Source organism: Phyllopteryx taeniolatus, chromosome 2 (assembly GCF_024500385.1).
Source record: "Phyllopteryx taeniolatus isolate TA_2022b chromosome 2, UOR_Ptae_1.2, whole genome shotgun sequence".
NCBI lineage: Eukaryota > Metazoa > Chordata > Actinopteri > Syngnathiformes > Syngnathidae > Phyllopteryx > Phyllopteryx taeniolatus.
The window spans coordinates 27260490-27287829 of record NC_084503.1 but is presented as its reverse complement, the minus strand read 5'-3'; the positions used below and the strand labels follow the sequence as shown (position 1 = coordinate 27287829).

Sequence of the window (27340 nt, the reverse complement as noted above, 5' to 3'; positions counted from 1 at the left end):
ATGATCGTTTTTTTGTTCTAACCGCCCTGCCCCCTACTCTCTATATACCTTACTCTTTTAATTCATGCATGTGTTTGGGCTTGTCACTCACTAGCCCGATGTAGCCCCCAAACTGGAGAGTGGCTCTCTACCTTTTTACATTTCCATAGGGTAGTAATGGTCCTCACCGCAGTACCTGCATGCTGTAATTTCAGTTATTTATAGATGTGGGTAGCACAGCAGCAGCGTTCTCTTTTTTGCTGCATTTTACACGTACACACACTAGCTTGTTTTTATATTTCACCCCACCCCCCGCCTTTCACTGCGTGTGCTCTCATGTTCTTCCATTCCTAGGCATTACTTTCAGCCCTTCCCCCATTTACCATTCAATGAGAACATTCCAGCATGATCCGGTAAAATTTCGACCTAATGGTCTCGGCGGCGTTGCACACATGACTGCTTATAATGCAGCCTTTGTGTGCGCTTGTTTTTGTTGGCTTGCCTCCAACACACATAGGTACACACATGTTGCTGTTAAAGTTGAAGCTGGGGGTAGTTTACAAAACAACGTAATCAAACAGGACGAGCATTTCTGTGTTTTAAGTTTCACATACTGACCTGCAGAAACGACATGGGTACAGAGGGTCTGTTTCTATGCCGGCGATGTAACCCAAATTTGTCTGAGCGTACCATAGTCTGTCAACGCAGTAGTAAAGTCAAACTGTAATTACAGTACGTTTTGAATGGAAAACAATTCTTGGCCATAAATATAAGACAATCTAATCAAAAACCGTAACCACAGGGGTCAGTGTGCCTTCTTGTGATGTGTGACGATTTATTCTAACGTATTTGCGGAAACTAGCTCATTACTCGTTCGTAACCTCGAAACTGTCTACAGTATTGAAGGATCTTTTGTATTCGTGTTTATTAATTGAGTTTATTAACAACAGCTTTGAATGTGACATAGTCCGCAGTTTGTTTGCAGAGGAGGAATTTATGGTTCTCTGGTACGCTTTTGTTTGGCAAAAAATATTGTTTCCATATACACGGGAAACCAAAAACATATTTTTTTAAGATTTTAGTTGAAGAATGGCTGCAAACTTATATAAAGCGGTTGAAGCAATCAGTGAAGAAAGGTAACGCTAATACTGGAGGTTCTCGGTTTATGATGTTGTTCAGATCGACGTACAGCGATTGTATACAAAAGTTGGAACCCACCGTAGTCTGTCGCTAATTTATGCTAACACAGTCCTAAATTCATAATTACGGTAAACATTTGTATGAAAATGACATAAATTTAAAACAATCAAATAAAAACAAGTAAGTACAGCAGTAACTGAGCGTGCCTTCGTATACTTCATGACCTGTAGTCTCTCCTTTGGGTACGGCTCTATGTGGCGTTTGCCTGTTCTCCCCGTGCTCGCATGGTTTTCTCTGGGTATGCCAATTTCTTACCGCATCCCAAACATACATGTTAGGTCAATTTAAGACTTTAAATTGCCCATTGGTGTGAATGTGACTGGCAATAGTTGTTTGTCACTATGTACCCTGTCATTAGCTGGCGATCAGTTCAGGGTGTAGTCCGTCTCTTGCCCAATATTAGCTCGGATTGGCTGTGGTTACTTGCAACTGTAATGTGGATACATGTAAAAGTAGAAAAGAGATTGATGGATGCTTTTTGTTGATTTTCAGTCAAAAAGGGTCTCATGTAAATATTCTGTAAATCTGTATTTGGCTTGCAATGTGGAGGGGAGTAATACAAAATTCAGACACATTGGCACCCCATGTAGACAGTAGGTCGTCCATTTATGGGTTCGCCCTCCACGAGACTCGAGGGCTTCGTCACGAGGCCTCGCTGAAGAGTCACACCATCTATCATTTACATATCATGAAGACATATGACCACGCACACAGACATTCACACGGCCAATTTGACGGAGGGTTTTTACCCGTTTCCCAGTCTGACTTAATTTCAGCAGACTTTTCACAAAACTTTTAACGTTCCTTTCCACCTGATCTAGATTCATTTGAGAAACTCGGCTTTTCTCAAGCTTAAGGTGTTCTAGGGGCCATTTGAGCAAAGAACTTAAAACCTTTCTAGGTCTTTTTTTATACAAATAAATGGTGAAATGGTTTGTTGGTATGATCTGCCCAAGATAATGAGTTTGATAACATTCCTCCAACATATTGCACATTTACTTCATTGCTGCGGTGACCAGCATGGACATAATAACTTAATGGACTTAATAATAATAAAACTCACATCTGATTGCTCATGCTGGAGGAATTGCGGTACTAAAATCACCAATCACACCCATATATTCTAGTCGTGTTTCAAACTGAACATGTTCTGCAAAGATGTCTTATGAGGCTCTTACAGTGAGGTCCCCCCGCGCCTTCCACACACACACACACGCATATAATGTAAGGGTTCAGAAAATATGGGACATTTACCAGATGGAGCAAATTTCATACTCACTAAGGCTTAAAAAAGCTGTCTTTACAAACTGCTTGAAACCTCTAATACCCTTACTAATATAATGAATCAGTGACCTGGGACTGCTACCATTATGCATGTAAACATGTATTCAACATGGCCTTCGAGATGGCGCTGGCTGTCTAGAGTGGATTTACTTACTATGATAAAAAAAAAAATTCCCCCCTCTTTCTCTTCGAATGTCTGTAATGTAATCGCCATTGATTTCCATTCATGCTTACTCTATATTGTCATGACACTGTACAGTATATGCCTACTTGACCTTAGCACAACAATGCATAGATCATTTTACACTTGAGACTATGTGAGTCACATGATGATATGTGACTTTCCATGACATGATGCACATGTCATGGAAACAATGAGTCCCAACCCAGGAACAATGAGTCCCTGCAATTTATCATCACGGAATACAGATACAGTAATCCTACGCTATATCATGGTTCTAGCTTCGCGGTCCCGCGATATTGCAGATTTTTACTACAGGTGTTACTCTATTTTTTATACTGTTTGTGCAATATTTTTGTGTTATCCATTGCTCTTGCTCTCTCTCAGTATATTGTGTTTAGGCTTGTCATGATAGCAATTTTTTAGGACGATATATTTTCCCCCAAACTATCACGACAACCGATAGTCGTTTTTTTACGCCACTAATATAATATTAGATTATAATAATTCAAGTACATCCTTTTTAAGAACAATTCACTTTTAGTTCAAATTCTAAAAATCATCAACATTTACATTGTAATGTAGAACAATAAATGAAATATAAATAAAACAGACTTAGACTCTGTTCACAAAAATTGAACTTCAACAAATATTAAAGTTTGGCACAGAGGAATGAACAGTAATTTATGCCTTAACAGGCAATATACTGCCAATCATGTTTCAGTTAGTTCAGAAAAAGTGCCAAGTTGCAACATAAATCACAACACAACAAGTAGATCACAGCAACCTGTTTTGTACTACTTCTCAAAAGTCTGTAGCCTTTCTTTAAATGCTGCTTTGTCAACATGCTACATCTCTTACAATAGCAACGCTGTACTCTATATGATGTGAGCATACGTGTGCCATATTCACATTTGTATTTGCATTGTTGGACAAAAGGTTCCATAATTGCAAGATGACGGGAAACGGGAGATGTCCCACCAGCTGTTTTTTGTTCCCAGCTGAAGAAGTTGGGTGGGAAATTGATTTTGTCACTTTGAGGTTTTAAGTTGTTGTCTTTGTTGCGACTCCATACAAATTCGACATACCAGCTCGTTGGTGTTAACGGGATGGCAGCGTTCATCTGGCTTGAATCCAAAATGCTCCCACATCGTTGCGGTGGCGTTAGGCTTTGGAACTACCGTATTTCCGGACTACAAGTCGCTCCGGAGTATAAGTCGAACCAGCCAAAAAATGTATAATAAAGAAGGAAAAAAACTATATAAGTCGCACTGGAGTATAAGTCTAATTTTTGGGGGAAACTTACTTGATAAAATCCAACACCAAGAACAAACATTTAATCTTGTAAGGCAATTTAAAATAAAAATAGAATAGAGAACAACAGGCTGAATAGATGTACGGTATGCTAACGTAACACAGACGCAAAAACAACGAACTGAGAACGTGCCTGGTATGTTAACGTAACATATTAACAGTTATTCAGATAATTATAGCATAAAGAACATGCAAAGTTTACCAAACCATCAGTGTCACTCCAAATCACTAAATCCAATGAAATCTTCATCCTTGGTGTCACTTCTAAACAACTGCGCCAATTCCGGAGGTAGACGATGCACTGTTTCCTCTTCTACGTTGCTTTCGTCAGGCCTAGAGCGCCATCTTGCGGTTGCCAGTGTGAAAATAACATGTGAAATTATATAATGATGTGTTAATAATTTCACATATAAGTCGCTCCGGAGTATAAGTCGCACTCCTGGCCAAACTATGAAAAAAATAAATTGCGATTTATAGTCCGAAAAATACGGTATTTCCATTTATGCCATTCAGTTTTCTGTAACTGAAGCTACCGGCTCGCCATCAGAAAATTTTACTTTGTGTAGGCAGGTGCCCACATTTCAAACGCGCGCGCATACACACACTGCCAATTCGACGAAGGTTCCTCGCTCTTCACTATCTCTTGATTGGTTTAGAGACCACGATGTCTCTGCTTTCAAGTTGCGGAAAGGTTTTTTTCTTCCTCAATAACTCTACTCATCCAGTTTCTTTTTTGCCGCACCATTCAGAAATTAAGGCGCATATCCGACCAAATTAGTTGCAATCTAGAGTCCTGTCTTGTCCCAAAAAAAATCATATACATTTCCAGCACCACTCCAGACTACTAAACCATGTGTCCAAAGACGCAGATTGATCGTACTTTATGTGGCCCTGCTAATTTTTGTGTCTCTGTGTAAAACAGAAATGTACTGTATATAAATGGAAATGTGTGTTGTGTTACTGTCTAAAATAAATAAATAAAAAATGAAACCCACATTTTCACCGCTGCATGGTACCCGTATTTAAAAATCGTCTTTTGGGTAAAACCTTGAAAGCTACGACTTGGTCTTATGGGATTCTTTCTTTAGAAAGTGACCACCAACTAGGTTTATATGAAGTGGTGTCAGCATATTTCCATGAAGGCTATTGGCAAAAAACGGAGGTTGGTTTTCCACAATATTCACAAGGCCAAACTGATCCTAAGGTACTGGTCAATTATGTGCCATATTACAATGTGGATACTGAAAATTTTTTCCATGACTGTTCTGTTGGCTGGTTATGAATGTTCACTGCCCCCCTTGGCATTGATTCAGGGTGACTCTAACGACAAACACTTGTACCAAAATTTGATGGGTACTTCTTGCCAACACAGCACCCATGGAAATCCATCCATCCATCCATTTTCTGAGCCGCTTCTCCTCACTAGGGTCGCGGGCGTGCTGGAGCCTATCCCAGCTGTCATCGGGCAGGAGGCGGTACACCCTGAACTGGTTGCCAGCCAATCGCAGGGCACATAGGAACAAACAACCATTCGCACTCACAGTCATGCCTACGGACAATTTAGAGTCTCCAATTCATGCATGTTTTTGGGATGTGGGAGGAAACCGGAGTGCCCGGAGAAAACCCACGCAGGCACGGGGAGAACATGCAAACTCCACACAGGTGGGGCCAGGGATTGAACCCAGGTCCTCAGAACTGTGAGGCTGACGCTCTAACCAGTCGGCCACCGTGCCGCCCCATGGAAATCATGTAGCAATAATAATTAACATGAAATGGCAATTTAAATATATTATTTTGCTTGTGAAATCTATGGATAATGGGGGTCCTATACAGTGTCTGTCTGTGTTTCAGTGGTGTTTTTTGTGAGCTGTTTGTCAGCTGCATGACGTGTCATCGGAGAATACTGTTTCAAAATGGGGATATCTACATTGGCTAATTTCTTTTTTCTTGTTTGCTTAAAGCCTCGAAAGAACACCAATGGTCCCGCGAGCCACGTCCGGGTCCTCAGTCCTGTGATGAAGAGCAGCTCGTCCTCCTCCTCCTCTTCATCATCCCCGTCATCCTCGTCGTCCTCCTCGTCATCGTCCAGTTCCCCGTCGGAGAAGAGGACGCCCCGGCGGACGCATCACCAGCCGGACTCTGCGCCCCTGGACAAACAGGAGAAGGCCAATCGGATCATATCTGAGGCCATAGCTAAAGCCCGGCAGCGTGGCGAGAAGAATATCCCGAGGATCATGAGTCCCGAGTGTTTCCCTAGCTCGTCGTCACAGCGCAAGAACCACCAGGAGCATAAAGGAAACGGCAAAGGGCGGTCCAAATTTAAAGCCTCTAGGAAGGCCTGCATCATCCCTTCCTCCACGTCTAAGCAGAAGCCCAAGATCGGGTATGTGCTTCTCATCTTTTACTACAGTCTCAATACAGTTGTGACTCTTAAGGTACAGTCTAAAACAGGGATGTCAAACACCATTTCATAATGGGCCATATCGTAGTTATGGTTTCCCTCAGAGGGTCGTTATGACTGTGAGAATCTTAAATTTACTGTATAATTACCCTATCAAGTTATTACGTACCTGTATTCAATTATTACTTATATGTATTTTTTTTTTTTAACAACAAATTGAATTTGAAATCAGAAGTCATGGAAAATAGTGATAACCAAATTTATTAAGTATACAACTGTAGTCCAATTTGTGTTATGAAAGTATTTGGTTAAATCAAATTCCTGTAATATCCGTACAAAGAAAACAACAAATCCATTTAGCAAGAAACATGAAATAGTCACACTTTATTTGCTTTAGTGGTAGACAGAAAATTATGTGGTGGGGTGCATTTGGTCTGTGGTCTATGTTTGACAGCTGTGGTCTGAACTAATGTAGGGTTGATTTTTGGACTCAAAGACCATGTATCTTTGCAATGGGTAAAAGATGAATGGTGAAAAACATGTGTCAAGGGTATAGAACCAGTATCTTGAAGATACCAAGTTGACAACCCGGTGATGGGGGGGTTTACTGTACCGCTAATAGACATTGCGATGATCACCTTTTGATATGTTTTAAAACTATAGGGCAGGGCAAACTTTTTGGCTCAGGGGCCACATTGACTTTTACAATTTGACAGGTGGGCCAAGCCACAACCAAATGCTTACATATCCCAAAAAAAAAAAAAAAAGGCATTGTAGTATTAACACTTTTACTTTTAATGGGGACAGTGTTGTTTTGTTGATCAAAACTTTTGGCACTTTTTTTGCCAGTGCATCAAAGTCTGGTGTTAGTTTTGTTGTGGCAATTCTCAGATTCTCAGGTGAAGTGTTCAACACTCAGCTGGGATCTGTAGGATGTTTTTTAGGTGTTGTTCACACTAAAAGTCTGTTCACACACATATGTAGAGCCAAACACCACCAGCATCCTCTGTGCCATCTTCCGGATTTTTTGAAATTTGTCTGCGCTTAATGAAGTATAAAAGTCATCCAGTTTGAGAGTTGAACTTCTCTTTTAAGACAGTATCACACTGGAGATCAATCAGTTCCATCTGGAGCTCCCGTGGCGCTTGTGTGACTGAATCTTGTATGGCAGTTTGTCAGATAAAGGTGTTTTGCTGAGCCTGCAAGCTTGATTTTAACCGCTGAGCTGTAGCCATCAGTTCCTGCGTTGATTGGCTGTTAGCATAATCAGCATGCTTGGTAGAAAAGTGACAGCTGATGTTATATTCATCTAAAACCACAATGGTTTCTCAACAAATTAGACATACAGCCTTTGAACGGACTTCAGTGAAAAAGTATTTCGTAGTCCATTCTATATTAAACACTCTGCACTCACTGTCGACTTTTCTTTTCTTTGGCCCACTCGTGGTTGAGAGGGTTCAGAGCAGTAGTAGAGTAAAAACAGAACACCCAAAGTCAAGTCAATGGATCACTGTACCTACTGCACTACCTAGTGGAACCACTGGGCATTAGAGGACAACCTGGTGGAACCACTGGGCATTACAGGACAACCTGGTGGAACCACTCTGCATTTCAGGACAAGGTCAAATGAATGTAGTCATGATTATGATATTATTTGGGCAATTCTGTACAAATCTTTGGCGGGCCAGATTGAAATGATCAACGGGCCGGATGTGGCCCACAGGCCTTAGTTTGCCCACCCCTGCTATAGGGGGACAAAGGACGTTTTGAGGTTACGAATGTCGCACAATAAAGTCTAGCTTATGTGGCGGTGTAAGAATATGTTGTCATGCAGCATATAAAGTAGGGGTCTCCCAATCTGATATTTGATCTTGGATATTACTCAGGTGGAGTGGTACATTCGCCTAACTTTGGTGGGGGCAGCGTTGGTTCAGTTCCCACTCAGTGATGGTGTGAATGTGAGTGTGAATGGTTGTTTATGTCTATATGTGCCCTGCGACTGACTGGCGACCAGGTCAGGGTGTAGCCCGCCTTTTGCCCAAAGTCAGCTGGGATAGACTCCAGCGCCCCACGACCCTGAAGGGGATAAGTGGTATTGAGAATGGATGGATATTACTAAGGTGCTAACGAAAGTAGCAAGGAGTAAGAATAAATGTTTCTTGCTTAGTCGTTTATTAACACTACAGTTGAAGTTCGCTGTAAAACTAAGCACACATATCAAAAGAATTACACCTATTGTATGTTCAAAAACACAAGACTTTGTTTTTGTTCACAAAAATTGCCTGCTCATAGCCAACACACAATAAAAAAAACACCATTGACGTGCTAACAAAAATTGGCATTGAACTTGCGATACCCATCTCTTAAAGCAATTAATATTGCCACACAAACGTATAAACACATACTAACATGAAATATAACAATACTCTCAGGCAGATATTCTTCAAACTCTGTTGGAAAATTAGTTATATTAAAAATGTGACGAGATCGTGACTTTCTTCTTCTACTTTGTTACTGCGTCTCATTGCGTGCACCACACCGCCCCTCAAAGATCAAGACGCGCACAGTAGGAATAGCGCTCCCAACACACAAAAAGGGGCAATACAAGCACCTCGAGCCTCACCACGTTATCCGCCACGGCATTGTCGATAAAACTATACCCCAATTGCATAAAGAACTTCCAAAGTCTATTGCCGCACATGTGGCAAAATCAAATGCTGTTCCCACCATATACTGACAGTAAAAAAAAAACTGAATTAAACTTGACTTGTCATTTTGCACTTTAAAGGTATAATTTATATTTATTGAAGTTATTGAGGTTATTCATCATGGTATTCATTTATTTTTTATTGAATCTATTCAGTTGTAGAATATGCTTACGTTTAAGTTAAACAGTGGTTATGTTGCAATTTAAATATATATTTTGTATTTGTTTTATTGAGGTTATTTTTGTAGGATTTTCTACAACCCCCATTCCAATGAAGTTTGGATGTTGTGCTAAACAAATAAAAACAGAATACAATGATTTGCAAATCATGTTCGACCTATATTTCATTGAATACACTACAAAGACAAGATATTTAATGTTCAAACTGACAAACTTTATTGTTTTAAGCTAATAATCATGAACTTAAAATGTTATGGCTGCAACACGTTTCAAAAATGCTGGGACAGGTGGCTAAAAAGACTGAGAAAGTTGAGGAATGCTCATCAAACACCTGTTTGTTACATCCCACAGGTGACCAGGCAAATTAGGAACATGTGGGTGCCATGATTGGGTGTAAAAGGAGCTTCCCTGAATTGCTCAATGATTCACAAGCAAAGATGAGTCGAGGTTCACCTCTTTGTGAACAAGTGCGTGAGAAAATAGTCGAACAGTTTAAGGACAATGTTCCTCAACGTACAATTGCAAGGAATTTAGGGATGTCATCATCTACGGTCCATAATATCATCAAAAGGTTCAGAGAATCTGGAGCAATCACTGCATTTAAGCGGCAAGACCGAAAACCAACATTGAATGCCCGTGACCTTCGGTCCCTCAGGCGGCACTGCATCAAAAACCAACATCAATGTGGAAAGGATATCACCACATGGGCTCAGGAACACTTCAGAAAACCAATATCAGTAAATACAGTTCGGCGCAACATCCGTAATTGCAACTTGAAACTCTACTATGCAAAGCAAAAGCTATTTATCAACAATACCCAGAAATGCCGCCGGCTTCTCTGATAAGCTGTACATCAAGCAAGAATGGGAAAGAATTCCACCTACAAAGCTTCAACAATTAGTGTCCTCAGTTCCCAAACGTTTATTTTAATGTTGCTAAAAGAAAAGGTGATGTAACACAGTGGTAAACATGACCCTGTCCCAGCTTTTTTGGAATGTGTTGCAGCCATAAAATTTAAAGTTAATGATTATTTGCTATAAACAATAAAGTTTATCAGTTTGAACATTAAATATCTTGTCTTTGTAGTGTATTCAATTAAATATAGGTTGAACATGATTTGCAAATCATTGTATTCTGTTTTTATTAATGTTTAACATAACGTCTCAACTTCATTGGAATTGGGTTTGTAATTTAATTTGTAATTATTTTATTCAATCTAGTATATTATGTTTAAGGTTACACACCCCATTGGTTAATAAATGAGTCAGTTTTTCTCAAACTGACTGTTGCGGTCTATTGTTCGCTGTTTGTAATATCACTTAAATGAAGCCTTTTCTCACATTCCAGTCTACAAAAATAAGTAAAAGTATGCATATTTTGTGCTTATATTGTATCTGATCAATATCATTATTGGCCAGTACTCAAGGTTGCAATATCGTTATCGCACCTGAAAAAGTTGTATCGGGACATCCCTTATAAAAAGGCATGATCATTTACCGCTGTATTAGCAGTTTTTCATTTAATTGCTTTATATTTTTGGCCTACAAGTGGTTTTCATACAATTATTGGCTTCAGTTATGATTTTAGTACTGCATTAGCATAGGTTAGTGTTACGAGTTCTGTCCAATTTCAGGGTTGCGCTGCTGCCGTAAGAATAGAAGTCCTTCATAAACCAAGGACCCCCTGTAGTTTGTTACCCACTTGGTTTGGTTTGTTTAATCAGGTGTGAACGTCATCAAAGTATACTGCATTGTTTCCACTGAACTCTGTTGTGTTGAGGAAGCAGTCTGATCTTGGTCTGAACCAACTGGCAGGGTAAAACTGTTGTTTTTGGTTGAGCATGTACTGTAGTTGGGTAACACATCTTCTTTTGTGAACATGTGCTCTGCTATTTGCTGATGTATTGTAGCCTGATAGATTGTCCGGATAAATATTTACCATCAACAATTTTTGCTCTTACGTTTATTGTCATTTCACTCACTAGTCCGTACATCAACCCTTCTTCCTGTTTAGATTTTTGCAACCGATAAGAGTGTTCTGATGCGGTTTATGGTGATGTATTTTGGTCCCTTGGATTTTTTAAATTTTCTTATTATTTACCGTGTGAAAACCAACCAACAGACTTGGCTTACAAACCCGTCAACTAATTTGGACCCGTCGCTATCCTGAGGAAATGACGTTGACCTGACACTATTCCGCCTTCTGAGGTATTTTGAGAGACCTAACAGAGGTGGAGTGTAAGACAGTGACGTAATGCCGGGACAGCGGTGTGAAGTTTGACTCTTTAAGATGCCACTCTGTTGTGTTAAAAGCAATTGTCTCTGTCCAACGAGTATTTATACAAACCTGTTTTTATTTACATTCTACACAACGTCCCAACTTCATTGGAATTTGGGTTTATAGAACACACCAGACAATGAAGCTGTCAGGCCTGTAATTATTTGATTGCATGATACGTTGGGTTCCGTATGAAATTTTGTGAAATCTGTGTCTGAAAAATGCTAAAGTGTCGCTGTAAAAATGTGTACACCATAATTGTCCCCTATGTGTACACAGAGCATACTGTGTGGTGTGCCTACAGTGTCCCTGACATCTCAGCTGTTGCATTGACACATCAACTCCGATACACCACTTATCGATGCCTTTCAACCAGATTATTGTCGAGACAGTATCGAACGCCCCTCTGTTTCCACTTGATTTATTTATAGTGTGGCTCAACATTCCCAGCCTGTAATGAGCGTGAAAAATGGGGCTTTGTATTGCTGAAATGAACGTGGTATAGGAACATTGTTAACAGTGTGCTTTGATTTTTACAGCGCTCTGTTTAAATATGACAAGCTGCCAAAATTGCTTTTGAATTCCAGCAATGAATATCAATAAATTGCAGTTGGTAGATTTTGGTAAATGGTGGCTGATTACTGGAGTTCGAGTTTTACTGCGTGCCATGACAATAAATCAGGCACGAGCCATCAGAAGAGACACAGGAGCAAGCAAAAGCTGCTTTCACATGTGACACAGCGCTGGCTCCCATATGCAAGCAAGTGTAATCTGCCTTCCCATCCCCCTGTTCCGCTGTTTACAGGCGTTAAATAGTTCCAGGCCACACCCCGCGCATTTCTGTTGCAACAGCAGTCAGTGCAGATTGGATGGCTGAGGCAGCATATGAATGAGTGAATGTATATGGTAATGATACAGAAACTACTCTACCAAGAGGAATTTATGTCGCAATCGCTTGCGTTAATTAGTCAAAGCGGGAATGCATCGCATGTCTCTGGGATGTCGTCCGTTTTATCTCTGTTGCTTGCATGATAATTTGGTTGCACTACTAAGGCCACCGTTTTCCTCAAATTTTCAACGAAAGCACTCTTGGATCGTCTAATTTATCTTTGCGGCGAAATATGCAAGATGAGATAGCTTAAGTGCTTCCCCTCCACAACTGCCCTGCACTGGAGTCGACGAACCGACCATTTAATCAAATGCATTCCCAATTGGTCTAATTTCTGTCTTTCAAAAGGTAGCAGCAATAAGCGTCCTTGTTGCGGGGTAATGAACTGCGTAACCCATTTTTTATTCAGTGTAACCATCCATGGCCTACATTAGGAAAGAGCACAGCCTGCGAGCGGAGCTTACTGTTCCTGGTGTAACAGCGCCTTGTGTAATAGTCATTCTTACATCATAGCAATGTACCTTTTTTTGTCATTTATATTACAAAATGTATAAGAAATGACACCCTATGTTGTCGTGAATTAAGCCATAGTGATGGTCTGGCCATGTCCTTACTGACTTGTGAGTGCCTCTTGCTGTGAGCTGATGGCAAGTTCAGATGTACAAGCTCCTGGTGGGAATGTGCGAAACATTGCATTGAAGGCGTAAAGATTCAGTGTTGGTGATGTCACACAAGCAAATTACTGTGATGCTACTGCTTATCGTGCCACTGCTTGGAAACAGCACAGTAAACTTCAGACATTTTCGAGCCGATTGATGCCAGAAGAGCTGCTTTAAATTATTAAATCAATCCTGATTGATGATGGTTCAGTTCTTTGGATGAGGTAAACTTCGTATATATCATGTGGTTCGTTTCCCGGATTATGATAGTTGTGTTAGCTACAAAATAGAGTGACATTGCACGAAGCCTTCTAACCAAAATGAACAATTTCCTGTTCAATTTAGGGCATGGGTCATTGAGATTGAGAACTTTGAGCATGCTGTTATGATAGACGTCCATTGAATTTTGTGTGGCTCAGTTAAACTGGTGTCGTGGGCTAACAAATTAACCAGTCTATTCATCTGTTGCCTTTCATTCAACAGAATAAGTACAGCCCTAATACCAATGAAGTTGGGACGTTGTGTTAATCATAAATAAAAACAGAAGACAATGATTTGCAAATCACGTTCAGCCTATATTTAATTGAATACACTACAAAGACAAGATATTGAATGATCAAACTGATAAACTTTATTGTTTTTAGTAAATAATCATTAACTTAGAATTTTATGGTTTATGGTTTATGGTTCAACACGTTCCAAAAAAGCTGGGACAGGGTCATGTTTACCACTGTGTTACATCACCTTTTCTTTTAACAGCATTCAATAAATGTTTGGGAACTGAGGACACTAATTGTTGAAGCTTTGTAGGTGGACTTCTTTCCCATGCTTGCTTGATGAACAGCTTCAGCTGTTCAATAGTCCCGGGTCTCCGTTGTCATATTTTACGCTTCATAATGCGCCACACATTGTTAATGGGAGACAGGTCTGGACTGCAGGCAGGCCAGTCTAGTACCCACACTCTTTTACTACGAAGCCACCCTGTTGTAACAGTGCAGAATGTGGTTTGGCATTGTCTTGCTGAAATAAGCAGGGGCGTCCATCAGAATCAGAATCATCTTTATTTGAGACATAAAGACATTGACAAAAAAAACAGCCACTGAGCAATAAAGGGTTGCTAGTTGTCTGGTAATGCCTGTACATTTTAATTAATTAATTTATTTATTTTTTGGGGGACAATTGTGCAAAAGATGCAGAGTCCTCTAGCACTTAGAGCAGTTCGAATGACTAATATTACAATAGTCCGGTGCAATGACCATTGTGCAAAGGGCGCAGAGACTTCAAGGTGTATGCAGTTTAAAGTGACGAGTAGTGCGATAATCTGGGACAATGTTGATTGTGCAAATGTTGCAGATACTCCTCAATCAGTGTGCAAATAGAGCAGATGCTACTCTGGCATGAGTGGCCAGTATTGGTCAACAACAGATATGCAAATAGTGCAGCGTGGCGAGACTACTACAGTGAGTGCAAGAGTAATACATAATTGGCCCCACAGAAATGTGACAACGAACTCAAGTCAAAAAATTGTCAGCATGTTGTAATGGAATTGTAGGTTAGGTGTTTAAGAAGTTGATTGCAAGAGGGAAGAAGCTGTTGGAATGTCTGCTAGTTCTAGTTTGCATTGATCGGTAGCGCCTACCTGAGGGAAGGAGCTGGAAGAGACGGTGACCGGGATGTGGAGGGTCCGAGAGGATTTTGTACGCTCTTGTCTTAGTTCTGGCAGCGTGCAAGTCCTCAAGGGTGGGTAAGGGGGTACCGACAATCCTTCCAGCAGTTTTGATTGTCCGTTACAGTCGGAGTTTGTCCTTTTTTGAAGCAGCACCAAACCAGACTGTGATGGAAGAACACAGGACTGATTCGATGACCGCTGTGTAGAACTGTCTCAGCAGCTCCTGTGGCAGGCCGTGCTTTCTCAGAAGCCACAGGAAATCCATCCTCTGCTGAGCCTTTTTGAGGACGGAGTTGATGTTGGTCGCCCACTTCAGGTCCGGAGAGACTGTAATTCCCAGGAACTTGAAGGTCTCGACGGTTGACACAAGGCAGCTGGACAACGTGAGGGGCAGCTGTGGCAAAGGATGCCTCCTGAAGTCCACGATCATCTCTACAGTCTTGAGCGTGTTCAGGTCCAGGTTGTGTCGGCCGCACCACAGCTTCAGCCGCTCCACTTCCTCTCGATATGCAGACTCGTCACTGTCCTTGATGAGGCCGATGACAGTGGTGTCATCTGCAAACTTCAGGAGTTTGACAGCCGGGTGCGTTGAGGTGCAGTCGTTCGTGTAGAGAGAGAAGAGCAGCGGAGTGAGGACACAACCTTGGGGCGCCCCAGTACTGATGCTGCGTGTGGATGAGGTGGCCTCCCCCAGCCTCACCTGCTGTCTCCTGCCCGTCAGAAAGCTGTAAATCCACTGGCAGATAGCAGGTGAGACGCTGAGCTGGAGAAGCTTGGATGAAAGGAGTTCAGGGATGATGGTGTTGAACGCTGAGCTGAAGTCAACGAACAGGATCCTCGCGTAGGACCCTGCACTGTCGAAGTGTTCTAGGATGAAGTGCAGTCGCATGTTGACTGCATCATCCGCAGACCTGTTTTCTCGGTAGGCAAACTGCAAACTAAATACAAGGGTCCGCCACAGTAATAGATACATTACTAAAGAAGAACTACCGTATTTTCACGACCATAAGGCCCACTTAAAAGTCTTAAATTTTCTCCAAAATGGACGGGGCGCCTTATAATGCGGCACGCCTTATGTGTGCACCGAGTTCCAACATCTATAAATGTTGTTGTGTGAAGAGCGCGCCGTTCGACTTTTTAAAATTTATTTATTTAATTTATTTGTTTTTTTAGCATTTCCTGCCGACACGCTGCTTACGCAGAGGAAAAGCGGACGTGACTGAGGACAGGGGAAGGACGCTAAAGCCACGCTCCCAGTAGGGATATAGCGCCGTTTTGTTTTGTTTTTTGTTTTTTTAAACCGCTTTACTGACTGGGAGCATTTCTGGGGTGTGCATTGTGCAAAACAACATCGGTTTGGCTACGGACCCCCAAGCAGCCGCGAGAGAATTAAAGATCAACGAATCCATGGTTCGCAAGAGGAGGAAGCAGGAAAACGAGCTTCGGCAAGTCAAGAAGACAAAGCTGAGTTTTCCCAGGAAAAAAAGAAAAACAAAATGCGGAAACAAGGCGAGGTGCCCTGAGTTGGAAGACCAACTCGAGCAATGGATTAATGAGCAAAGAATAACTCGGGGCTTGCCATCATTCCGGGAGGCTTGACGAACCGCTGGACATCGGTGTAAACAGGGCGTTCAAAGTGAAGTTGCGAGCGGCGTGGAAGCCATGGATGACAGATGGCGAACACAGCTTTACTAAGACTAGGAGGCAGCGCCGGGCGAGTTACGCCACAATTTGTGAATGGATTGTGGATGCTGGGCTAACGTGTCTGCTTGCACTGTTGTTCGAGCTTTCGCACGGCAACAAGACTGACTCGAACCTGGCGTGTTTGATTGAGAACTTGCCCGGCTGTTCATTTAGGATACAGAAGATGAGGACTTTGGTGGATTTGTGGATGAGGATTGATAAAAAAATAACGTGATTACATTGTTAAATACTTAAAGTACAACCGAACTCAGTTTTGCTCCCGCTGCCTTTTTAATAAGATTGTTTTAGCGTGCATGGGTGCTACCGTATGTTTTAAGCTAGCGTATGTTTTAACATGCCTGCGCCCAATAATGCGGTGTGCCTTATGTATGTGTTAAATACAGAAATAGACCCCGTAACTGAGACTGCGCCTTTTAATAGGGTGCGCCCTATGGTCGTGAAAATACGGTAATCCTTATTAATAATAGTAATACTGATCAAAATTAATTAGAAAAACAAATTACAAGGGCATCATCACCACTAACATTGATTGGATATAAAAATATCAATGGATAGAAAGTCATGGGTGCGCATTATACATGGGAAGAAGGGGTTTCCAGATTTTTGGAGTAAATTTTTGGGGTGCGCATTATACTCAAGCGCGTATTATACACAAGAAATTACGGTACTTCTTTCTTTTCTTTTCAAACAGCAATATATTTAGGCTTCCTCAAACAGATTCTTTGGAGCCACACTGAGTGCTAATTCTACGCAAAAAAACAAAACAGTACCTGCAGTGAGTGCAGCACCGAACTAATTGTCTACCCAACGCGAGAAAAAACACAACTGAGCCTTCCAACGTCGATTCCAAGACTGTTCAAGAACCAAAGTATAGTACGCGAGCTGAGGCAGTATTTCTTCAAAAATGATTTTCGGAACCCAAATTAATTGTTAAGCAGGGTTCCACTGTATACACGTGTTGTGACATTTTTTTTTTTGGTGGTGTGCCATGAATTTTTTAAATACAAAACATGTGCCCTGGCTCAATAAACGTCGGGAAACACTGCCCTAAAATACATACATTTTCACCAGGATATACACACACTTGCACCAATTAGTAGGGTTTTAGGCATTTTGAGGCCTCCAAAAAGGCAACTCGGCCGTCGGAACAATAATAATTAACTGTGATACAAGGAGGGGCACATGACCTGATTTTACTTAGGGTCTTACAGCATGTAAGCCAAGTGTTGATGCAAAGTTGGGTGAAACATTGAATAGAAGACATCATAGATCACTGGAATTAGGTTTGTACGATCAAAATTCAGACTCTCTTTGGTCACAGGGAATTTATGTCAACACAGGAGGAGGAGAGGAAGAAACAAAGCTTGTAGCCTAACGGAGCAACACATTTTTAATGTTCTAAGGAAAAGGTCAAGGTCTTGTCGTCGTTGCGTCATCATTGACGTCCCGAAGCGACGATGGCAGGGTGGAAGCATGCTCACTTGTCGAGATTGGCTGTCACTCCAATGTGTTAGCGCTAATGAAGACAGCCTGCATGGACGATGACAAGCAGAGAGGAGAGTCCTGTTCATTGGCACACATTATCCAGATTTTCCTCATTATTAAAGCATCTCAGCATAGGGTGTGCTCAGCCTCTCCTCCTGCAGACATCATCCTATGCTCTTGGTGCTGAGGAAGTTCGAATGTTCTCACACTTGACACTTCTTCAAGATGGGAATGGAGTTTTAAATGGACCTATCTCAATGTCAACCCTTCGTAATTGGAAAAATAAGTGTATTTTTTCCCATATTAGAAACAACACGTGTATATTTAGTATTTGTTTAGTAAGTCTTCCCTTGTGTAAGTGAGTCGCGTAATCTCTCCAAAGACAAACTAAAAACACAAAAATATAGACAATACTAAAGAGCACGTAACCGAGGCATCAACATGGATAAGCGCCATCTTGAGCGCTAGCTCAATCCAACGCTTAGTAAATTGTGCTTCACAATGCATTCATTCGATGCACAAAAAAAGTAGCAATATCATGTTTGGAAAAAACCTGGCTGCTTCAGAGTAGCTCCTATCTGTCAATTATTACCTCAGAGATGCCTCCATTAGCGAAGCGAAGGTTATTTTGGCGGCTTGAGCAATCTCAGCTCCCCCGCAAGCTAGAACTTGATTTTTCCATGCAGGTTACCTGCTGTAAAAAAAATCTATGTGTAATTATCAGATGAGAGCATTGTGCCCCCACCCCCCTCCTTAACGTTTTTTCCCCCTGATTATAAATATGCTTCTTCCATCATGCTTAGAGCTGTTGAAATGTTTCCTGTGTGCCGGCCTGTTTCCCGAATACGCTGATGCTACAAAGCTTGCAGAGTAGTGGGGAAAAATACAAAACAAAATGGTGCATGTGAGATCAATTACGTGGTAGAAAATGGAGGTTTAACTGTAGCCTGTATTCCACAGCATATAGTGTATTGCTGCCTTATCTCCCCTCCCGCTCTGTCTTCACTCCAGTAAACCACATTTCTTTTTAAATAATTTCTTCATTAATCTCTTGCAGGGTGTGTACATGCCTGCGTGTTGATGCGCGATAAATACGTATTGGTTTTGCGTCAAAGCTGATCTGAAAGGTTGAGCCAACTTTATTGTTGTATTTTATACACAGTATGTGTAAGACCACCTCCGTCACAGGGGTTACTTTCCAGACCTATGATAAGTGAAAATCCACGCAATAGAATTACCCTACTAAAGTACACTCTAGGCATGTTTTTATAACACACATACATTACTTAATTTTGTTAAGGTCTTCACTCTTTTAAAACTATACAAACAGATTTAAATACATTTAATAACAAGTATAGAGGACCAAGAATGCCAAAATTAAATAAATAAATACGTGTCATGGCGTATGTATTTAAGTATTCGAATATTTATTTTAATATTTACTTCAATATTTGTTTATTTATTTCAGTATATATTCATTTAAAAATGTATTTAAGTATTTCAGTATTTATTTATTATTTCTTAAATTTTGAGACTCCTGTTCTCCTGTGCATCATGAAAACAATGTATTTGTCATTCTCGCACATCAAACTCAGTAGGCAGGCACTAGGTGAGACTAGCACTGAATCAGCTCCAATCATATTGCTTGTTTCTGCATGAGCGCTTTCATGAAAACCAAACCAAATGAAAAGGCTCTATATAAACAACTCGGTCAGAATAAACAGGCCAAATCCAAATAGAATTTCATTCAAATTCACAGGGGTGGAATATTACTTATTTTTCATTTATTTGTTACGTGTGTGTGAGTTAAAGATCGATCTGCGCATGTCACAGGGGTGTTATGATTAAATGTAGTGCAAATATATGCAAAAGATGGGAATAGATCACAGCACATGTAACCAGTTGACCAGAGATCGTCAGTCCGAATAATTTCAACCGGAGTGACAAAAAAGTCTGCATTTTAAACAAAACAAAAAAAAAACAAGAAAAATAATTCTGTTTTTTTCCCAGATCGAAATAGAGAATAGTCACAGAATTCAGAGTAACATTTTACGTGTTTGAGAAGCCCTAGAAGTTGCAACAGAGAGACTGATCTTGTCACATCTGAGAAATGTTTGTATTTGCTGTTTGAAAAAGCAAAATGGTTGCCATGGCATTGTTTGTATCATGTAGTTGGAGCATGTCACATTAACATATTCCCGCCCTGCTATCCCTGACAAATGAGCAGGAGTGCTGCATGATATGACCTAATATCACTTTTGTTTTTTGAGAGAGAGAAAAGAGTGGGTAATACTTTTCAAGACACTAGTTGTGTTTTTAGGATGAACAAGGCTTGGTGAGATGGCTAAGTAAATGTCCCTCACGCAGGTTTGAGTAATGTTTTTTTTTTGTTTCAGTGAGGAGGATGAGGGACCTATAAAGGAAGTAAATTAGCAGCTAAAAAAAGGTGTAAACTAAATGATCAATTTATTGTGCCAAAAAATATTGGAATGAGAATGCAGGTTGGCAGGAATTAAAGGAGCATTATGAGCGTTGGAAACTAAATAGTCGTCAAAACTCAGACGAGTCACAGAGTTGAGACACTGGTAGGAGGAACATGAATGATGGGCAAGGAGCTGATTAACTGATGCAGAAGCAGGCTGATGTGATCAGGTAAAAACTAAATGGCAGAGAAAAGTTCAAAGCAACAGGCCAGGAGCTCTTTGTGATGTCAAAGTATGTTTGATTTTGTTTCCTTCTGTGCTTCCAGAAAATATTTAAAGAGCTGTTCTCAAGCTTATTTAAATTTACATAAGAGTAGTTTTGTGTAAATGAGTCAATTTCTCTTTTTAATTTTGGGGCTATTTGACAGCACAATCCAGTGTCTCATCTATTACTTTGTTGAAGGGCTTCAAAAATATTGAGCTCAAGCAATGTGAATCACAGAGTAACTCCCAATATATTCTAATCATGGTATTTGACTTAATGGTCAAGTAATTGATTAATTCATTGCTCATTATTTCAATAGCAGTGCCCTATTGTTACGGGGGAGTCGCCAGAGTACAGGTCTGTGTGGAACAACCTCTGTAGCTGACATCATGTTATCCTTGTTCTTTTGATGGTAAGTGAATCAACAGTGCCTCTTTTGGTCGCAGCCAAGTAGTGCACTCCATTTTGGCTCAATTTCTTCAAGTCACAAATTACAGGGTTTCCTCAGTTTACGTTTACGAATGGTACACAAATGAACTAGTTTGCACCACCCCCACACACTGCACTTTTTAAACATACTTTTTAAACATATTGTAATCGTATTTGAACACAAAAATTCCAAACATAAACAGTACACTAATTACTATACATATTCTAGTGCCTGTGTGATGAACACAGTATGTGCCTTTAACAGGTGGAGCATGGTGGGGTGGCATGTGACGTCTGGGAACTGGAGAGCAGTTGGCCAGTCTGGAGTGCACGACAACAGCTCCTGCTTGTTTGTGCAAAGTTTGTTTGTGCTTTATTGGTCTCCTAGCGCTTAATAAATGGCTGAAAAGTGCATCTGAGATGTAGCGGTGCGATGGTCTGTGAACTGCGATATAGAGAGGGAACCCTTTAATTGTTGTATTGTTGGACTTGAATTATTTTTCATACAAATATTTTCTGTAATTATGACTTAGCGTTAGCATAGGTCAGTGACAGACTATACGCAACCATAGCTTGACATCAACTATTTTGCTCACCAGCCACTGTGGCTTTTGGTTTCTCAGTTAATAGCCACTGAGCATTTTCACTAGTCACAATTTTGATGTTGAATAATTATGTATAATATGATTATAACGAGATGAAGAACTAGATTTATAACCCTTTTAAATGTATTTGACTTCTGTGCACAACCGAAACAAGACTACATAAATTTTAACTCTACATGAACCACCATACACATCAGACTTCTGAGTCTGAACCACTACACAGACTTTTAAATGGAAAATTAATCCATCCATCCATCCATTTTCTACCGCTTATCCGAGGTCGGGTCGCGGGGGCAGTAGCTTTCGCAGGGATGCCCAGACTTCCCTCTCCCCAGCCACTTAATCCAGCTCTTCCGGGGGGATCACAAGGCGTTCCCAGGCCAGCCGAAGGACGTAGTCTCTCCAGCGTGTCCTGGGTCGTCCCCGCGGTCTCCTCCCGGTGGGATGTGCCCGGAAAACCTCACCAGGGAGGCGTCTGGGAGGCATCTGAATCAGATGCCCCAGCCACCTCATCTGGCTCCTCTCTATGTGAAGGAGCAGCGGCTCTACTCTGAGATCCTCCCGGATGACCGAGCTTCTCACCCTATCTCTAAGAGAGAGCCCGGACACCCTGCGGAGGAAACTCATTTCGGCCGCTTGTATCCTGGATCTTGTTCATACATAGATTGACCGGTAAATCGAGAGCTTCGCCTTTCGGCTTCGCTCCTTCTTCACCACAACGGACCGCTACAAAGTCCGCATCACTGCAGACGCTGCACCGATCCGCCTGTTGATTTCCCGTTCCATTCTTCCCTCACTCATGAACAAGACCCCAAGATACTTGAACTCCTCCACTTGGGGCAGGATCTCATCCCCGACCTGGAGAGGGCACCCCACCCTCTTCCGACTGAGGACCATGGTCTCAGATTTGGAGGTGCTGATTCTCATCCCAGCCGCTTCACACTCTGCTGCGAACTGCTCCAGTAAGAGTTGGAGGTCACGGCTTGATGAAGCCAACAGAACCACATCATCAGCAAAAAGCAGAGATGCAATACTGTGGCCACCAAACCGGACCCCCTCTACGCCTCGGCTGCGCCTAGAAATTCTGTCCATAAAAGTTATGAACAGAATCGGTGACAAAGGGCAGCCTTGGCGGAGTCCAACTCTCACCGGAAACGAGTCCGACTTACTGCCGGATATGCGGACCAAACTCTGACTCCGGTCGTACAGGGACAGAACAGCCCGTATCAGGGGGTTCGGTACCCCATACTCCCGAAGTACCCTCCACAGGACCCCCCGAGGGACACGGTCGAACGCCTTCTCCAAATCCACAAAACACATGTAGACTGGTTGGGCGAACTCCCATGCACCCTCGAGGACCCTGCCAAGGGTGTAGAGCTGGTCCACTGTTCCACGGCCAGGACGAAAACCACACTGCTCCTCCTGAATCTGAGATTCAGCTTCCCGACGGACCCTCCTCTCCAGCACCCCTGAATAGACCTTACCAGGGAGCCTGAGGAGTGTGATCCCCCTGTTGTTGGAACACAAGGGGGACCACCACCCCATTCTGCCAATCCAGAAGCACTGTCCCCGATGTCCACGCGATGTTGCAGAGGCGTGTCAACCAGGACAGCCCTACAACATCCAGAGCCTTGAGGAACTCCGGGCGAATCTCATCCACCCCCGGGGCCTTGCCACCGGGGAGCTTTTTAACCACCTCGGTGACCTTTTTAACCACCTCGGTGACCTCAACCCCAGAGATAGGAGAGACCGCCTCAGAGAACCCAGACTCTGCTCCCTCATCGGAAGGCATGTCGGTGGAATTGAGGAGGTCTTCAAAGTATTCTCCCAACCGGCTCACAACGTCCCGAGTCGAGGTCACCAGCGCCCCATCCCCACTATACACAGTGTTGATGGTGCACTGTTTCCCCCTCCTGAGACGCCGGATGGTGGACCAGAATTTCCTCGAAGCCGTCCGGAAGTCTTTCTCCATTGCCTCACCGAACTCCTCCCATGCCCGAGTTTTTGTTTCAGCGACCACCAAAGCGGCATTCCGCTTGGCCAGCCGGTACCCATCAGCTGCCTCAGGAGTCCCACATGCCAAAAAGGCCCGATAGGACTCCTTCTTCAGCTTGACTGCATCCCTCACCGTTGGTGTCCACCAACGGCTTCGGGGATTGCCGCCACGACAGGCACCGACCACCTTACGGCCACAGCTCCGGTCGGCCGCCTCAGCAATGGAGGTGCGGAACATGGTCCACTCGGACTCGATGTCCCCCGCCTCCCCCGGAACATGAGAAAAGTTCTGTCGGAGGTGGGAGTTGGAACTCCTTCCGACAGGGGATTCCGCCAGACGTTCCCAGCAGATCCTCACAATACGTTTGGGCCTGCCACGTCGGATCGGCATCTTCCCCCACCATCAGAGCCAACTCACCACCAGGTGTTAATCAGTTGACAGCTCCAGCCCTCTCTTTACCCGAGTGTCCAAGACATGCGGCCGCAAGTCCGATGACACGACCACAATGTCGATCATCGAACTGCGACCTCGGGTGTCCTGGTGCTAAGTGCACGTGTGGACACCCTTATGCTTGAACATGGTGTTCGTTATGGACAATCCGTGATGAGCACAGAAGTCCAATAACAGAACACCTCTCTGGTTCTGATCAGGGGGGGGGGCGTTCCGCCCAATCACGCCCTTCCAGGTCTCACTGTCATTGCCCATGTGAGCATTGAAGTTCCCCAGCAGAACGATGGAGTCCCCAGCGGGAGCGTTCTCCAGCACCCCCTCCAAGGACTCCAAATAGGGTGGGTACTCTGAACTGCTGTTTGGTGCATACGCACAAACAACAGTCAGGACCCGTCCCCCCCACCCGAAGGCGGAGGGAGGCTACCCTCTCGTCCACCGGGGTGAACCCCAACGTACAGCCGCCAAGCCGGGAAGCAATGAGTACATCCACACCTCGGTGACCCGCGTCCGGGCAAGGGAAACCTGAATCCATTTATTGTACTCGTCATAGGGGTTTATGGAGCCGTGCTTTGTCTGGTCCCTCACCTAGGACCTGTTTGCCATGGGTGACCCTGCCACGGGCATAAAGCCCCAGACAACTTAGCTCCTAGGATCATTGGGACACACAAACCCCTCCACCACGATAAGGTACCGGCTCAAGGAGGGGATGGAAAATTAAATGATAGAAAAAGTTATTCATTTTAGCATTACACTTTAGCTGGGCCATGTCTGTACAATCAGTTGATTTGCCCACAGCAATCGACATACATTCTTCTTTTCCCAGGTTTCCAGAAGAGTTTCTGTGTCAGAGAGCCACTTTTCTAATAGTGACAAGCTGCTTAGTTTTGTTGTCAACTCACTTAATCAGTGACGGCAAGCGTTCAGTTGTTTACTGTTTCCGACTGTGTAAAAGTTGTCTTATAGCCGTATCACCAGGGTACCAGTTCTGTACGTTTTTTTTGACAGACCAAATACAAAATGTAACTACTTTCAGTCCATTCTGTCTGGAATTGCCGGTTTTCAACATCAACTTTGTTGGGGTTTTTCGGCTTTACGAGAGACATTTTGAAGGCTGTCTTGTTTTTCAAAGTTTGTAGCAAATAGCAATGTAGTCTCATCTTGTTTGGTGCGAGCCAGTAGATCCTTTGTGCACAATGGGACCATCTATTTATGGCAAGTCCACGAGGATGAACTTGTCATCATATGGGTTTTTGTATGGCCATGATTTTATTGATCACTGCAAACACACACACGTTACATCAAATCAGTAAGTCTGACAGGCCATGTCAAATAAAATTTCAAATGGTCCACTAGTTTACTAAGCCTGGTTTATTATCTTTGCGAAAACTACAACAAAATATATTGTCGTGTCAAGGAAGTTGATGCTGGAATCCCCAGCATGCCGAGCAGCTTTGTGTAAATACTGTAGTTGACCTTTTGCTTAAGTTTATTCTTGATGTTAGATGTTAATTATTCCCTAGTAGAAGTAGTAGACCGTATATCCACGCAATTTATTTTATTGTTCACTAACGGTTGGTTTATGTATTCAAGCACTGTGAGTTTCACCTTGTGATTAATGACCTGCCTCACTCACTTGTGCAGTCTAGTGGTTAATGTATGTCATTGCCCTTTGAAGTAAAGAATATCATCATCAAAGCCTCTAGGTCGACTGCACAACACATGCCATAGTTCACATTAAACTCAACCTGCCAAAGTGGCTGGTGGGAGAGGCAGTGTTACTAGCCACTGTTGAAATCCACCGGCATTTGGCTAGTTGGCCGGTGTTAATGTAAAGCGCAGTACGCCACATTTAGACATTTGTACAAATTCGGGTTATATTGCGGCTGTGGCAATTGAACTCCGTCGTGAACCGAGGACCCCCTCTAATTGGGAGTCAATTCCACACAATCGGCCAACCCTTCAACAGTCAATTAATTGATAAACTTGTCAACGCATACTCTGTAGGCTGGCGCAAACTGAGGGTGAATGCGGTATATCATGCTGGACTAATTGCCAATCACAACACTACCAGTAGCTTGTCGGGGAGCAGTGTCATTAAAGGTAGTCACAAGTACTTAACAGGGATGATAAGATGATCTCGGACAGCAGTGCCAGAGCATCATCTCTCTTTCAATTGACCATTTCATGGCCCTCCAGTATCGTGAGGTTTTCCTATGCGGCAGAGGTGGCTAAAGTACACCCACTCTGTACTTAAATGAAAGTACAGATAGTTGTTAAATAACGACTCTGATGAAGGTAGATACTGATGCAGCTCCTTTAATTAAATACAAGTAAAAAAAAAAAAATGAGAATGTAAAGTGGATCTACTTACCGTAAGTACAAAAGTAAGAAGTAAAATCTAATTTTGACTGTCAGTTACAGTATACACAATACCTGACATTTTGATAACTGCGCAAAAAAAAAAAATTCTGCACACGAAATACTTTCCCTCTTTTATGAACTTGCATACTAAGAAGAAAAAAAAGGATTTTATTCAAGCTAAATTCTGTCAGGACAATCAGGTTGATTAGCAATAACTGAAGAAATACACCTTCCTTTCCTGTATGTTTTTTCTGATAAGACAGAGAATTTTTGAACGCCAGAAGCTGGTTCTTTTTTGGTTGGCACAAGACAACGCATCCACCACGAATCCTTCTCGTACAGGGGTGGGCAAACCTTTTGGCTCAGGGGCCACATTGACTTTTAAAATTTGACAGCCGGGCTAAGCCAGGACCAGATGCTTGCTTATCAAAAATTCCATCAATTTTCTGAGCCACTTCTCCTCACTGCTGTCTCTAAGATCTTAATCCATCAATCAGGGCCAATTACTGCCAGTCCGGGACCTAGCAGTCATAGTAACGGGGGGAGGTGGGTCTCACTTAGTTGCATGGCGGTGTTCCTAAGGCCGCCCCCCACCCCCGGGCTGGACGACTGCTTGGTGTTTGGGCTGACCCCTCATGGCCCACGGCTGCTCCTTAGATTACCCCCCTCCCCTTATCATTCCCTTGTCGGGTGCCCCTATACGCCCTCCTTTCAAACAAACAAGGGACACTCTCCCGACCTCGGGCTGGGCGGGGACTGGCTGCATCACAGGCCCTGCAGTTTGGGGAGGGGGGGGGGGGGGGGGCGTCTGGCTCTCCTGGGGGTGGAGGGGGGTTGGGATTGGTTCCCTGCAGCCCCCACTGGGTGGCCAGTTGTCGGGGC

General features: G+C 42.8%; 1 protein-coding gene across 1 annotated transcript in view; it reads left to right on the top strand.

The window, feature by feature from the left end:
* chd9 (chromodomain helicase DNA binding protein 9) overlaps window positions 1–27340 on the top strand; it is a 150919-nt gene that overhangs the window by 45521 nt on the left and 78058 nt on the right. The window contains 1 exon segment of the mRNA XM_061765570.1: window positions 5920–6341. Coding sequence (XP_061621554.1) covers window positions 5920–6341 — 422 coding nt within the window.